The sequence below is a fragment of the Corvus hawaiiensis genome, chromosome 1 (assembly GCF_020740725.1).
Source record: "Corvus hawaiiensis isolate bCorHaw1 chromosome 1, bCorHaw1.pri.cur, whole genome shotgun sequence".
Classification (NCBI taxonomy): Eukaryota; Metazoa; Chordata; class Aves; order Passeriformes; family Corvidae; genus Corvus; species Corvus hawaiiensis.
In genome coordinates this window covers 16,786,497-16,803,222 of record NC_063213.1, presented here as the reverse complement: position 1 = coordinate 16,803,222, position 16,726 = coordinate 16,786,497, and the positions used below count along the sequence as shown (strand labels likewise).

The 16,726-nt window shown below is 40.3% G+C and overlaps 1 protein-coding gene across 2 annotated transcripts in view; it reads left to right on the top strand.

Annotated features, from left to right (window-relative positions):
• LOC125321430 (amyloid beta precursor protein binding family B member 1 interacting protein) overlaps positions 1–16,726 on the top strand; it is a 72,180-nt gene that overhangs the window by 12,532 nt on the left and 42,922 nt on the right. The window contains exons 1-6 of one of the 2 annotated variants that reach the window (XM_048294275.1): positions 1,753–1,843; positions 2,390–2,461; positions 4,478–4,565; positions 6,397–6,689; positions 12,260–12,337; positions 15,350–15,509. In XM_048294275.1, coding sequence (XP_048150232.1) covers positions 2,390–2,461; positions 4,478–4,565; positions 6,397–6,689; positions 12,260–12,337; positions 15,350–15,509 — 691 coding nt within the window. In that variant the 5' untranslated portion in view covers positions 1,753–1,843. Of the gene's footprint in view, positions 1–1,752; positions 1,844–2,389; positions 2,462–4,477; positions 4,566–6,396; positions 6,690–12,259; positions 12,338–15,349; positions 15,510–16,726 lie in introns of those variants that run through there. The other variant, XM_048294265.1, reaches the window with a different exon arrangement.

Below are 16,726 nucleotides of genomic sequence, written 5' to 3'. Positions count from 1 at the left end.
CTATTTAAATGTTTTTAAGAGTATCCAGTTCCCAAATCTTTAAGTCTTTGATTTCTGGGATCTGAGAGAAACATGAAAGTTCAAAATTCAGTTCTTGGTTACCTGTGCCTTGTTCAGTTACATCATAGTTCTCAAACAGATATGGACTATAGGGTTCAGTGGCCTTTATAATTTATCCATGGAATAGTTACATGACTCAAGATGCTCCATTAAAGGAAAAGCATTAAGACTGAAGAACAGGATACTTGCTGGTTTTCTTTTCTTACCAGTCTTTATAGTCATTAGAGTTGTTGCTGTCCTCAGTTGATTGCTTTCTTGCATCAGCCTGGTCCTCACCCTGTGAGGTGGTTGGTTGGTTGTGTGCTGTGGTTGGTTGCCTTTGGCTGGCTGCCAGATGCTTACCAAGCTGCTCTATCACTTCCCCTCCTCAGCAGAACAGGGAGAGAAATTACAGGGAAAGGTCATGGGCTGAGATATGGGAGGGAGATCACTTGCCAACTACCATTGAGCAAAACAGGCTCAACATAGGGAAATTAATTTAATATATTGCCAGTTAATAAAATTATAGGACAATGCAAAATAAGAAGAAAATGAAAAATATCTTTACCCCATCCTTCCCTTCTTTCCAGGTTCAGCTTCACTCCCAACTCTTCTACCCCTACCCACTCAAGTGACACAGGGGGATAGGGAATGAGTTTGCTGTCAGTTAATAATGCTTTGTCTCTGCTGCTCCTTCCTCCTCACACTGTTTCCCTGCTCCAGCATGGGGGCCCTCCCAAGGGAGACAGTCCTTCATGAACTTCTCCAACATGGGATCTTTCCCCAGTTCTTCAACAACTGCTCCAGCCTGGATCCTTTCCACAAGGTAGAGTCTTAGAGAAACAGCCTGCTCTGGTGTGGGTCCCCCATGGAGTCACAGGTCCTACCAGAAAACCTGCACTGTGTGGGCTCCTCTCCACAAGCTGCAGTTCCCACCAGGAGCCTATTCCAGTGTGGCACACCATGGCCTGCATCTTCACTCAGGGCATGTCCACCTGCTGTGGTGGGAGGTCCTCCACAGGCTGCAGTATGGATATCTGCTCTGGCATGGTACTTCATGGTCTGCCAGGGAACAACTTGCTTCACCATGAGCTTCACCAGGGGCTTCACACATGGCCTGCAGGGGAATCTCTGCTCTGGCATCTGGAACATCTCCCCTGCCTTCAATACTGACTTTGGAGTCTGCAGGGTTATTTCACTTACATTTTCCCGCTGCTCTTTTGCAGCTGCTGTGCAGCTTTTTTTACCCTTTCCTAAGTGTGTTGCCACAGAGGTGCTGCCAGCACCACTGATGGATTCAGCTTTGGCCACCAAGTCCATCTTGGAGCCAGCTTGAACTACTGTCCCTCTCTGACATGGGGAGAGCTTCCTTCTCACAGAAGTCACCTCTGCAGCGCCCCTCCCAAAACCTTGTCAGAAAAACCAATACAGGTGCACACAAACCCAGAGAACCAATAGGACTACTTACATGTTTAAAGTTTGGCCCTAGTTTGAACCCTGGTTTTATGAGTTCAATACCACAGTTCTCAATCCTTTGCAGGCTTGAGAACAACTCTTAAAAAAATGATGTTTCTAGTTCTTGCCTCTGGTAGTGTTCCATGGCAGACATCCTTTTACACTGCTTCTTTCCCTACAAAGGAACAGATTTATGAGGAAGAGGATTATAACAGAAGCTGTGTCTGATGACCAGTGTGTGATCCTGTCCTCACACCACCCTCTTGCAACAAGTGTTGCCATTGGCTGTCACGCAGCATCTACCCATTTTCCTTGTCTCAGTGCCCTCCCTCAGATGTCTTGAGGTTAGGTAAGACTGGAGTTCTTGCAGTGCAGTAATATTTGAAAGAAAAAGGGAGAAATAATCGAGCCAAAAAGTTGGTTATATACCTAATCATAACCTGGTTTTACACTAGATAACACCCAATAAACTCTGTAGTATTAGTTATCTAAGCCAAAGAAAGAAGGTTTTCAAGATGAAACATCAGGAATTTCTCGGCATCACACTTTGTTTCCCTCTCTATCTCTCATTGGCTACGTTTTTTTTGATGTTTTACATACAGCCATGATTTATTAGCTGGTGACTTAATATGAAATGTAAACGATAAAAGGAGGTCGTTGGCACTTCTGATGAGCGTAGATCTGAAGTGTGTTTAAGCATATACAGGATAGAGGTTCTGAACTGTCAGTAGTTACTTCTAAGGTATGGATTCAGGTTTTTGCAAGTCATGAGCACTTGTTTTAAAGTTATTTATGAACACAATATAAAAGAGCATTGTATATCTTCTGGTTTTGACCATTGCTGGCTTTGAAATGAACTTCTGATGATTTCTTGTTTGTGGATTTTTTCTTTCAGATGGAGCAAACCTGTGATGATATAGATGAAATGTTCAGCAATTTACTTGGGGAGATGGACATGCTGACTCAGGTAAATAATTCTATTTTTCCATCAAGATTAGAAAAATAGCTATTATGTGTTAGAGAAAAGAGGGAACTTTTCTACATTTTTCATGCACTTCCACTCTGAATAAATACAGTTACATTTTTCTGGTAAACATTCAACTAAATTTCTCTGCTCAATAGTTAAAACAAGTGGCCTGAAGAATAAAGTAATATCAGTGCAGAGTAGGTTGTTAAAAAGACCTAACTGCTTGTGAAAGACATTCTCTGAAAAAAACCCAGCCCCGCAATTTAAATTCCTCTGGACTTGGTCCAAAGAAATTAAAGGATTCTGTGAAAACAGGAAGAGTTTAAGTCTAACTTTTCAGGTATGAATGCTTAGCATACATGGGTAAATGGGATGTAGCCTGCGTGTTGAATGTGAACTTTGGAAATGAAAGCAACATTTTGAATCTATGCTTAAAAGTAATCTTTAGATATGGCAAAATATTGAGCTGCAGTGAGGGTGGCATTGAAGAATTCATAGAGATATAATTGCCAATGCAGAATACAGTCTTGAGAGTATAAAACAGCATGAGCCTTTTCCTAAAGCTCTAGTAATGAAATACTTCCTGCAAAAGCTGATGAAAGGAGAATTTTTATTTCTAGAAAAAATCTACAAAGGGAATAAATTTGTTGTATTTTAATAAATGCATGGTTGAAAACACTTAAGTTGTCACGTTGGATGTGTGAGTTTGGTTACAGCCTTTGTTTTGAGGGGGTCTTTCTTGATGAATCCCAGTGCTTGACAAATTAAATACCAGTAATTCTGAGGCACAGAATAGAAATTGTGTTTAAACTGGGTGAAAGCCAAGATTTCACATGGCGTTCTTAGCTGTCAAATCACAATACTTTGTCCCTTGGTAGCCTTTCTGCTCTTTAAGGACTTTTTAAAATTGTGGATATTTATTTTATATATGTTTGTATTTATATAAAATAGGGAGGGATTTATGGTAATCTCATTTCATTATTAGGCCTTCACAGGAGCAAAAGACTCCTTGTCACAGATTTTACCTCCTCAGATTGGACACAGCACTGTTACAAGTGCAAGTGATGCAAAGAGTGTAAGAGAGTGAGCCTCTTGTCTCTGTGCTCTCTGGTGCAGTACTGGGTGGGAAGGAGTGTTCCTGATATGGAGACAGGCTTCTCCTCCTCTCTAACTTTCTGGTATCACCTCTCACATCAGCTTTGTATGGGACAAGGAGATAGGGGTGTCTGAAAGCTTGAAGACTTTCAGTTAACTGAGTTGGATCTGTTAATTCCCTCAGACTCTTAACTTTCAAAACAAGACTGTAGATTCGTTTTTCACACTTTTTTACCAGTCTGTCTGTTCCTAAAGTAAGTGTAAATGATAGGTGCATGCAGAGATACCTTTACGTGGCACAACAGGGCTGAAAAAGAAATGCAAATTCAGAATTGGCCTTTTCTGCTGCAAACTAGGAATTCTCTATTTACACAGATTTGCAGTTTACATTGCAACAGCATGGGGTTTTCTTTGTTCTATTTGGGTTTGGGTTTTTTTCAAACAACAGGAGAAAGCAACCGCTAGGTTTCATTTATATTAGTAAATAAAGCACTCTGGAAAGAAAACGATACTGTGGCTCAAATGTGTACACAGCTAAACTCTTTCCACACCCTCCTTCAGAAAACCCAAGAAAGCTAAAAATCAGTCTGGCTTTGCCCACTGTCTCGATTAGAAACAGTCCAGTTCTCTGCTGTTCCCCACACCAAGCCCAGGTGTTGCCTGACAAGAGTTGCTGCCGTCATGGATCAACATTGGATTGAGAAGCATGCAAAACCCTTGCCTTGATTGTGAGACAGTGCTTGAACCCTTGTCCTGGCCCTAGTTAGTTTACCAGTCTAACATACTCTCAGAAACCAGTGTGTGTCATTCTATTCCTTGGAGAAGAATTGATTAGATAAATTCAGGTAATTGATTTTCAAATGTTAATGTATGTAGTAGTAATTGTATCATCAGATACTTGTTTTTCTTCTATCTTAACAGAGTTTAGGAGTGGAGACTGTACCACCTCCATGCCCCAAAGAGTCCAACAATGAATTTAGCTTTACAGTTGGTTTTAAAGATCTAAATGGTAAGTAGCTGAAAGGACTCTTTCATGCCTTTTATGCTTACTTAAAATACCTTACAGCAACAAATGAGAAGAAAATCTTTACATATCCTTGATCAAAAACCCCAAACCAAACAAAAGGACCCTGTTGTGCTGGAGGAGGGGGGTATATTTTTGTGTCTCAATTTAGGAAACTCCAAAAGGAACAATTTTTTGGAGCATTACTCAGTTTAAGTAGAAGTCAGACTTTTAAAAATGTCTTAGTATAGAGGAAAACAAAAATGAGAAGTCTCCCAAATAACTTTCTAAAATGTAACCTTTTTGTAAAAAGGTTTACATAAATGTAAAGATTTAACTTGGTGGAAGACGAAGTTTCCCAGTGTGATGTCAGAGCTGCGTAAACATTTCTGTCCAGTGGAAGTCAGCTTCAGCTGCTTCCTCTTTTCAGTGCTTATTCTCGTTTTGGTTTCCACTGTCACTTTTGCATGTACAGCTGCTTGCTGAGGCTGTATGGCTAACCAAATTAGGTGATTTATCTGAGTTTGAAATAAGAACCCTCCCTTTGATTTTGTTTGTGATTAAGGTTTTTTTTCCTTTTCCTTTTGTGTTTGTTTTTTTTTTTTTTTTTTACTGAGGGCTGGTTGTTTGCATTAGCCTGAGTTGGTGTTAACCTCTGGTTTTGTCCCAGGATCAGTTCCCTGTCAGGCTTCCTAAAGACTCTACCAGCAAAGTGGGTAGAACTATGTTAATAGAGAAGATCATAAGCCAACTTTCTCCCTGTAAAGAAAAACTTATTAAATACTATATTAATGTAACAGGGAGAGCAGAGTAAACAGAGATGGCCTAGTGACATGTTCACACTTAGTCTGATGAATGACCTATTCTTTATTGAACTAGATTAGCATTTTTGAGTATCTAATTCAATGCTCTCCATTCCTCTCAAAATCTCACTTAAAAGTTTTCTCAGTTTGTGATTTATTTATTTCTTAACTGGACTCTTCAAAGAGATTTAGATCACCGACTGTTCAATCTTAAAAGAACCCTTCTCTTTTAGAAAGCTAAATCATCCTACAGGGTTTTACTCCACAATATCTCTTACACCATGGCTAGTTCAAACAACCTCAAATTACATACAAAGTTCTGGTATAAGATTTTATCTTATACTCTGTCAGAGTAGAAAACAGAAAGAAGTTACAGTGTTTCTATCTGGTTTATAAGATGCTTTTAAAGGAAACTTTCTAGTTTGTTTCTTGCTTAAAGGCTCCTCAAAAGTTTGTGTGTGAGGGACCACCCATGTGGTATGTCACAGATCACAGAATTACTGATGTGCTGCAGATGATACCATGCAGTTTCTTGTGTGTTAGAATTCTTTGATTCTGCTTCATGTAATTTTGTGTAGAATAGTAATAATATATGGAGGTATTCTTCATCTAGGCCTCAGTTACATGGTTTGTTGTGTGCCGTGCCGAAACTTGCTGAGCATTTATGTATGCACTTACAGCCTAATGGGAGCTCATGGAATTTCTGACAATCATATCACTAAGCATGTACCTGGTAACCTTGCTGGATCAGGGCCATGTTTTGTAACATCATAAGGGCCTGAGACTGTATCACTGGAACTGAAGCTTCCTGTCCTGTTTAGTTTGTATTCGTAGAGTTCCTTGTACTCTGAACTTCAGTATGACCAGATTAATGGTTGTTCCGAAAGCACATTTATTTCTTGAACCCATGTAAAATGTTGTTTCCTTTCCCATAACCCTGTAACCATGCCTTCTGCAATTTAGTCTCTGCTGAACTGGAAACAGTGCTTTGCATTGCACTCACTCTCTGACACATTTTGTGGTTTTCTTTACAGAATCACTAAATGCCCTAGAGGACAAAGACCTGGATGCTTTAATGGCTGATCTTGTAGCAGACCTAAATGATGTTGAACAGAAAACTTTACAAGCCCAGAAAACTCCTTCTTCCAACCAGCAAAGTACAGTCACTCAGCCTTCAACAGGCTTGAATAGTGACATTTATTCTAAAGTAAGTCCCTATGTTACCATTACTGGACAGTTGGGGGATGATTTGCCTCCTCCACCTCCAGAGCCTGAATCAGACCTTCCACCAGCACCGCCACCACCTCCTCCTGAGCCACTTACCCAGGTAAGTCTGGGTGGAACCTTATTCTAAGCATTCACTAGTTCTTGTCAGTTTGCAAGTGATATTTGGCACTGGAACACCAGTGGATCTCCCAGGTAGATACATCTTGGGAAGATTCTGCAATGATGAAACATGCATGAACTCTAGAATGAAATTTCTATTGCTGTGGCCTTAGCATAGTCTGCCCATTCCTTGACCTATTGCCCATTCCTTCATCTTTCTAATCATTTTGATAGCCCAGTACAGGCATAAATCATTGCAAATGGTTTATTGTAACAGAAATATTAAGAAAACAGAAATATTAAGAAAATTTATCACTGACATTTTAAGAAGCACTAAACAGTTAATATCTTCTTACAGAGAACTTGGTTTTGGCATCAATGCTAAGTATGGTCAAAGATCTTCCCACTTTGTGAAGATGTCACTGTGTGTGTTCATTGCAGTCTTGTGCTGTTTGTACTGATGAGAAAATTCTGTGGATGTTTCCCAGCTCCATCCCTGGCCTAAGTGATTTCTTGCAATAGGAAAAGCTGTTCAGTTGTGTAAAACTCAGCATTTGCTATGTGACCAGGTGCAGGGATGAGCACAAGAAGTACTTCTCCTAATCCTAGCACGGAATCACTCTGCTCTTCTTTGTCTTGTCTTGGAAGGAAGTATTGGAGACAATCTGCAATAGGGGAAAAATGCTCTTAAGAGGTGCCAAAGTTATCAGTAGGTACCTATTTATAACTATTTACAAATTACTGGCTTATCTGTATCTTAAAATTTCAGACTTATCACAATCTCCTCCTTCTTGCAGAGGTGTTTTAACAACTGAAATAAAATGTGATATTTGTAGTATTTTTTTGATGTGAGGTTGTGGAGAAGCAGATAATAGAGAATTCTGCCCTGTCACAGCCTTGCAAGGAGAAGAGAAGGCATTAACAGCGTGATGCAGCCCCAAAAAAATTTAATCTGAAATCATGAAATATACAAATATATTTCTTTCAGTATTCATGTTCATAGTAACTATGATTGAGAGAAGATATTTACATTTAGGGAATGGAAATATTTTAGGGAACATGAAAAGTATCAGTCAGTTTTGCTTAAAAGCATGACCAATTCATTGCTGTTTAAAAACCCACACAAACTGAATGTGAGTCATCTCAGCATCACTGCTGCCCCTGTGTTTGGAATCATACAGCAGATATATTCAGCAAAAGGAACAGAAAATTGGATAGGAAGGGAACCTTTCTGATGACATAACAAGTGATTCACTGGATAAAGCTTCATTTGATGCATAGTACCTTTTAGTGCTGTTTGAAGACTGAAACTCATGAACATGTGGGAGAAGCTTTGCCATTTTTCTGCATCTCAAAGATAATAGTTAACTTCCCGTCTTAAAGGAATATCAACATTTGTGAAGTATCAGCTAAACACCTTCAGAGGCTGAAGTATTTTATTTAACTAGAATGACTGATATAGAGGAGATGCTGTCAAGATGAGTTCTATCCATTTCCTTCAAACATTCCCCATCTTGATTTAGACTCATGATCTTTAAGGAAGTAGCAAGCTTCTAAGTAGTCTGGTTTGTAAGCTGACAAGTGTGGTCTGGAAAGGTAGCTGGTTAGGTGCGCTGAGACTGGCCAGAGTCAAGGGCTAGTAGTCAATGGTTTGCTGGCCGGTAGCAAGTGGGGTCAGCACTGGGATTTATACTGTTTAACTTTTTCATCTGTGACCTGAGTGATGACATAAAAACCCACCTGTGGATGTTCTGAAGATGCTTTTAATTGAGGGCACCGATTGTCATGATCAGTCGCAGACCTTCAATGCAAGGGAACTGGAAACATGAGGACTAGGCCAGCAAAACTCTCAGAAACCCAGCAAGGTACAAGGTCCTGCACCTGGGCTGTAATAACCATTTGTACAGTTTGAGAGATGACAGGCTGAGCAGCAGCCCTGCTGAAAAGGAGATCCTGCTGGATACCACAGTGAATAAGAACCATGAGTGAAAGATCATCTCAGTAGAGGAAATCGGCCTCTGTTGGGAGGAGTATGGCAAACAAACGAAGAGAGTTACTGTTCCTTTCTCTTGGCACTGGTGGGCCCACTCCTGGAATACTGCACTCCATTCTAGGTGTGGAGATACTGGAGAGTGTCCAGCAGAGAGCTGGTGGAATGGCCAGAGGTGTGCAGTGATCAGGGGCCAGCAAGGACAGGCTGAGGGAGCTGGGCTTGTTTAGTCTGACAGAGGAGGCTGGGGAGGGATCTAATGACAGCCCAAAAATGCCTGAAGGGCAGATGCAAAGCTGGTGGAGCCAAATTCTTCCATGGTGGTGTTAGGTCACTAATGTGGAAGGGGCAACTGATACATGTTACAGCTTTGTAGTTTCAGACAGGACATTAGGAAAACATTTTCTACTTCAGATGGTGGTGTAGCGCTGGAACAGATGACCCAGAGAGATTCCAGATTCCCATTCTTTGAAGGTTTTCCAAACTTTGCCAGGCAAAATCATGACTGACCTGATATAATGTTGGTGACCATCCTGCTTTGGGCAGGAGCCAGAGTGTGGACCCTCACACCTCTCTTCCAAACAGCATTTTTGTGATGCTGGGATCTAAAGCTCACTGAAATCAACAGTGCTGAAGTTCTTTCCATTAAGTGTTGTACTGAGCTAATTCTTTATTAGCTGACATCCTGCATTACCTGAGAGTCAAACAAGATTTTAGGGTGTATATACTTATGAAACACACCTGGAATTCTATATGAAAAAATAGCCAAAAGTCACTTCTCCCTCAGTTGAACCGTTCCTCTGAGACTGATCTCTAGTAATATTCCCTGGTCTCTTTCCAGATTCAGGGAATGTCAGAGAAGGATAGGAACAGGTTGTAGAAGCATTTCTAAGGGATATATTTACAGCAGTTTATTTCCTCATTAAGGCATTGGCTCTGCTTTTTCCTGCACCCTTTGCCTCATTTTATGACACAGATTATATTCAAATACTAATGGCATACCCACTGTGGCTTACTGCCCACAAAATTGCCCACAGGGCTGTTAAACAGGTTGTGGTGTGAATGATGGAGGTAATAACCATTGAAAATTAATATGGACAGAATTTATTTCAAATTAATATTCATTGTCTTGATTTGTATTTGTTTTGACATGACATTTCTGCTCAGTAGAATGAAATTCAGCTGTAAGTGGAATGTATTTTGTGTCATCAAAATCCACACTCCTGGTAGCCAGGATTCTTGATAAGTGCTTCTTGAGCCAGTCAAGGCTGAAGTTGTGTTTAACACTTCGGGTTATCCACAGTCAAATAAGAATAGCGTTAGTCATTCCCAATGCAACCATGATATTGAGACCCTCTTTTCTAACCTTTAGGTGTGCCAAAATAAAGAAGTATGACCTTTCTTTCAGGGAAGCATGGAGCTATCTTATAAGTTTCCATCAACTCTGACATTTCTTTTTAAAACTTCCCTTAAGCTAAATAAAGCTTCTTCATTTGCTATTGACATGACTTTATGTGCTTCTGTTTAAAGATTCAGAAAATGTGGTGATGATACTGTAGCAGGTAAACAAATACTGTAGCTTGTCAAAGCATTTCTCTAATACTGCTAAAATTTTGCATCTAATAGCTTATTTCCTTTTTCTGCATGAAGTCAAAGCTTATGAAACCATGAAGGCTGTCAGGTGAGAGCTCTGTTGCACAGATTTACACAATGTATGAACTCTGTTCAACACAAGTCACATGCAGGTGAAACCTGAATTATACCTGCTTAAATTTTCATCAGAAAGCCTGCCCACAGCACAATCAACCACTTTGATTGAGATGCTTTTCCTGCTTGCTGCAGAGAGGTGGTAGGGGGAGGGCCACAGCATGAGAGGCTGTGTGCTTTTCCCTCTGTCAACAGTCAACCTCACTGCAGCAGCCACCTTTGTGCAACTGCTTCTCTTCAACTACAGAAGCTTTTTTTGGATTCTCTAAGTTTAGCACTGCTGAGCTATAGCAATGCAAATTTCCACACCTGCAGAGAAAAAAAGAGATATTTTTAACTGATTGCATGGTATTTATAGTGGAGAATTTGATAACAGGAAACATGCTTGAAGCAGTGATAAAACAAAAGATGTTTAGTTCAGCAGGAGGGATGTCAGTCAGGAGTACATTAGCTACTGTTGAACATGCCTCACAACTTGGGATGAATAGGATAACCTTCTTTGCTCTTTCTTTGCTATGATTCAATGATATCTCTGTAACAGGGAAGTGATGGCAGTGTGATTAGGCCTGGTTTCTTGCATTTGCATATTCCATGAGTTGCAGCCAGTTCTCTTGGTACGAAGACCACTAAGATTTTGACTTTAGGGTACCAAATAGAGGCTGAAGATAACAGAGAAAAATCTTCTGTGGAAGCAGGACAGGAACTTTCTCCCACAGTCCTTGATTGGAAGTTGGGTGCCTCTGAGTAGTGTAGCACAAAATCCTACCCCTTTAAAACAACAGAAACTGTGAAAGTAAGAGAGCAACATGGACAGCAAAAATCAGCAAAGAGGCAAGAAAGCAAAGACAAGACAGTCTTCAATAGAGGCAACAGGGATGTAAATTTGGAAATAAACCAAACCCTCCAACAGTAGTAAGAGTCCAAGGCAGGCCCAGGAACCACAGTCACTTCCTGTCCAGTGTGTGCTTTTCCAACTCCATATGTGACTGGAGAAGTCTTCTGGAAGAGAGATGGCATAAAGGAACAGTCCCAATCTATACAGCAGTCACAGAGGTGACAGTAGGCACTGGCATTTGGTACATGTACCTACAATTCTCAGCACCTGGGGATCCATAGTCTTCTTGGATCACAAACTTCATTGATATGAAGAGAGAGGCATGATACTGATAGAGCTGCTTTGTAAAAGGAGAGCTGGGTGATACTGAGATTTTGGGGATTCTTACTGTGGCATTCAGCAAAAGCTGGAATGAATTTGTGTGCTCTATCTGCGTCTGTGTTAATATGAATAGGTCCGTTAGTAGAATAAAAAGCCATAGTATCATCCAATTAATAGAGGTGTTCCTCTCGGTAAGTATCTGTGCAGTAAGAGATCATACGTGGCAAGTGAAAGAATTCAAATAAATTAATGTACTTAACACAGAGTATAAAATTATAAGCAGTGTAATTGCAAGCCAAATTTTCAGTAAAATCCTACAAATTCTAGTTCTCTTAATCCTATTGAGAAGCGAGTTTTCTTCCAAGCAGCTGCATCCACAATGCTATTTCACTCAGGCTAGATCTTCCTTCACCTTCTCTTTTGTATCAGCTGTACGTACAGACATAGAAGAGTCCAGTTTTCAGGCCTTCCTGTAGCATTTGAGATCATGTAAGAACTATATGACTGAGCAACAGCAGGAAGCACTGGACTTGTAAATCAAAGCTTTTGCTGAAGGATATTATGTCAAGGAAAGCTGGGGATTATCTGTATATGTGGAGTTTGCTGTGACAAGCCTTATCTTCAGGATATAAGTACCAAGAAACAACCCTTTTCAAGTGAATGTAAATTGCTGAGATTACTTAATAAGAAATATACCAAATATCTTGTGTCTTTTCAGGAAGAGCTAGAGGCAAAGGCTAAAGCTGACAAGATTAAACTTGCATTGGAGAAACTGAAGGAAGCCAAAGTTAAAAAGGTGAGCCTTAACATAGTAAATGCTACCATAAGAGCTACCACCTAAGTATCTGTTAACATTCTTCATAATAATGAAGTTCTTACAAAAATGACTAGGCTTTTCCATATTTTATCTGTAAAGATATTCTGTGGAGCTCTCATTATCCACCTCGAGAGAACTCTCTGGGAGAATGCTACCTCCAAGGGGCTTATGTTTTAGAGGACTTGGAAAGTGCTGTCTCTTTCTCTTTTTTTCACTGTTGGGGCAAAGCTCACTGTTCTGGTAAGTTGCTTTAGAGAAAGTGGAGTGTACATGAAAACGTTGCTTACTTATGCTGTGCTGATTCCAGGAGTATTAAACTTTTCTTTTACAGTGGATGTGGATTTAGCAAATCCCTATTAAATTAATGAGGGTCTTCTTGCTAAATCTTTTCACAGCAGTGTAGTAATGTACAAGGATAATAGAAATTATTTTAGACCAACAAATTAGAAAGCTTCCAGCCGGTGTCTGCACCGTGCTGCAGTGTGCCTTGTAATTATGCCCACTCATCCTAAACTAGTGTTGCAGCTGAACTTAACAGAAGCTGCAGGTGTTCAGTAACTCTGAATAATGGATGTGAACTAAAAACAGTCATGACCTTTCAGTCTTGCTCAAAGGAAGTGGGAAGTGCTGGAGCTTGCAGAACTGCCAGGAGGAATGGAAGCTTCCAGTAAGTTTGAGAATGTCCAGACTTGAGATGGTTCCCACAGAACACTTTATGTTCATGTACATATGCTACTTCTGAGAGAATGTCTTGAGAGGATTTCACCAATGCTGACTTTGTAAAGCTCTATAACTAAAGTTATGACTGCTCATTGGTCACCCTCTTTTCCTTGTAGTGTTAGTAATTCTCCTTTGGGAGACTTTTTTTTCCCCAACTTTTTTTCCCACCCTGAATATTTGGAAACAAACAGCAGAAGTAAGGTTCAATCTTGTGACTGTATTGCTATAATGAAATTACTATGTCATTCTTGAATTCGAAATTGACAAAATATTGTCAAGAAAACTGGTTTTCTCTCCTTTACCAAAAGTGGAGGGCAGAGGGCAGGGATGATGGTGAAAAGCAAGCTTGCAGCCCTGGACTTCAGGAGAGCAGACTTTGGCTTCTTCAAAGATCTGCTTGGAAGAGTCCCATGGGATAAGGCCCTGGTGAGAAGAAGGGACCAAGAAAGCTGGTTAATATTTAAAGATCACCACCTTCAAACTCAAGAGAGTTCCATCCCAAAGGAAGATGATCAGGAAGTGTCATGAAGATGATCAGGAGTATCTCTCCTGTGAGGAAAGGCTGAGATAGCCTAGGGAAGAGACGGCTCTGTCTGGTGCTTGTCTATCTCTAGAAAAACCTCAAGAGAGGGTGCAAAGAGAATGGAGCCGGGCTCTCTTCAGTGCTGCCCAGTGATGGGACCAGAGGCAATGGGCACAAATTGAAACATAGGAGGCTCTGAACACCAGAAAACACTTCTTCACTGTGAGGGTGGCTGCATGGCACAGGTTTCCCAGGCGGGTTATGGAGTGTTCCTCCTCGGAGATAATAACAAACCATCTGGACAGGGTCCTGGCCAACAGGCTCTAGGTGGCCCTGCTTGCCCAGGCGACTGGGCTGGACCTCCAGAGGTGCCTTCAAATCTCAGCTGTTTTGTGATTCTGTGAAGGTGGAAGCTGCATGCATGTTTCTGAGCAGTCAGTTAAAACCAGACAAAAATCCCCTTTCGCCTTAGACATGTTATATTATGCATGTACAACATTTCTTTTTCTCTGTAATCTGCACTATGGCTCGGCTTATTTTACAGAAGATTCTTCTTACAAGGATTGGAATCAAAACAAGTTCATGTTACATAAGTTTTGTTACATTTGTTTCTGCTTTTCAGAGATAGTGTAAATTTTCTCTTGGGGATCATAACTCTGCTTCTACCTGACCTTTTACACAGATTGTCTCTACAGAACCAAAGCTTCTTATGCACACATTTTTAAATAAAGAGCTATTTAAACAAGACTATATGGAAAAGTTCTCCCAACTCACCAGCAATGTACAGACTTTGTAGAGAATTATTCTACTGTTTTCCGTACTAATGGAGCATTTTAAGTACTTTCATATAATGTATTTCCAGTTCTATAATATTTTATGTACTTCAGCATTTTCTTGCATTGTTCCTCTCTGAAGAAAGTTCACTCTGTTTCTTGTTTAACAAATACTTTGCCATATAAAGAAGTAATGAGTGTCTTAGGTTAATTTGGTCAATGTAAGTAACTCATAAGGGGAAGAGGAGGGGCAGTCACTGATCTTTTCTCTGTGGTGGCCAGTGGCAGAACCCTAGAGAATGGCCTGGAACAGGTCCCCTGGGGAAGTCGTCACAGCACCAAGCCTAACAGAGTTCAAGAAACATTTGGACAATGCTCTTGGGCACATGGTGTGACTCTTGGGGTTTTCCTGTGCAGGGCCAGGAGTTGGACTCGATGATCCTGATGGGTCCCTTCCAACTCAGCATATTCTGTGAACTCATTTGTTTTCTTACTGATGACTGTTGGACTATGGCCATCTTAGTACAATCCAATTTCAGGTTATTCTGTTGGCATGGCAAGATTCTTCCGTTCTTTTTCTATTTAAAACTAGATTTTCCACATTTGTAGCTTGCATTAAGGACACTCTGTCCTTTTGTACTTGGTTTCCCTATCAAGCATTTTCCTTAATTGCACATGTAGTAGATTTAGAGAAGAGATTAACTTCTGCTTTTGCTCCATAGCAATTTCACCTCTCCTGAAGTCATGCATAGGACAAGGTTCAATTTTATTTTTAGAGAAAAGGTCTTTTGTTTTGGTGGCATTATAATGTGAAAACTTCTCTGCTTTTTTATCCTCTCAGCTTGCTGTGGGACAGGATGCCTTTGAATCAGTAATAACCTTCAGCCTTAAGCTTTCTTGTCTGTGTTAGCAGATTCAGACTAGTCTTCTTCGTGCTTCTGAAATTAACTGACTCTCCTGTGACTTTGTTCTCAGCTTGTTATCAAGGTGCACATGTATGATAACAGCACAAAGTCTCTAATGGTGGATGAGCGTCAGGTGGCACGGGATGTTTTGGACAATCTCTTTGAGAAAACCCATTGTGACTGCAACGTCGACTGGTGTCTGTATGAGATGTACCCAGAACTGCAGATCGGTAAGTGGTGTAGTGACACAGCAGATAGCAAATAGATATAGTGCTGGTAATCTTGAAAGATCAGGTAAATGTTGGTAATCTTGAAAAAATAATAACTTTTCTCCTGCCCATGTGTCCCCTGGCACTGGAACATCATAGACTCTAAGCTGAGGGATGCTGCAGGAATATATTTGGTCTGTTCTTGCTGTAGAAATGAGTCCATTCAGCTGTGCTGTGACCTGCAGAAGGCTCCTTGCTTGTCACCATTTCCATTATTTTACACAAAATGAAGGGGCCATGTGAATTTCAAGGTGATGACAAATCCAAATAACAATACTCAAATCTACTTTTCGAAGAGAGGATGCAGTGCTGGAGTGCTGTCTGCAGGCATATATTACATACTGGCCAAACAAATGTCATTAAACAAGATTCTGTGAGAAGTGTTTCAGTCACTTCTAATGCTTTTCACTTGTGGTAATCATTTTCTTAAGTGTAGCTGTGTGCAGGATATTCTGTGATGGGGCTGCAGCTCTGCTCTGGTAAGTTATGACTTATGGAGTAATTAACCTGGCCTCCAGGTCCGAGGAAACAGCTGTGCAAAACTTATAAATTGTTCTGTGCAACATAATGAGTCTTGTTTGAAAAAGGCATCAAGGTTTCTTTCATTAAGAACAGAGTATTCTCTAATTGTAAATTATTTCAGAATATTTTTATTTTCCAGACTGAAAAGGTATTGACATCAAAAGGAAAAGGAAAATTGCTACAGCTTTCTTTCAGACTCACATTTGACCTAGAGAAATGGGAAATTGTCAAACAGCCTTTAACAAACACAGTTTACAGTCTCCCAGCAGAGATGAGAAAATTTACAAATAAAGTCAAATATCAATATTGCACTTTAAAAGAACTCCAAGTGTAGTCATTCTGCTAAACTAAATGAAAGAAATTTAAAAAAACTGGAAAAAATCCTGATGGGTCATGAGCAAGGAGATGCTCATCTGCTTGTAAGAGTGGCACAGAAATTTACTGCCAATCTGTTCTTGCTACTTGATTAAGATAATGATGCTGCATTCTTTTGTACCTGCTTATCTTAACTAAGGAAAGACTGGAAATGTCATTTGACCCTAGAAATCTCACAAAAGTCACTGAATAATTTTGGAGTGTTTTCCAGTCTTAGAAAGTTGCTCCCTTTTGTCCAGTATGACTTGGATGAACGTGTCTGAGAATTAGGATGACAGCAC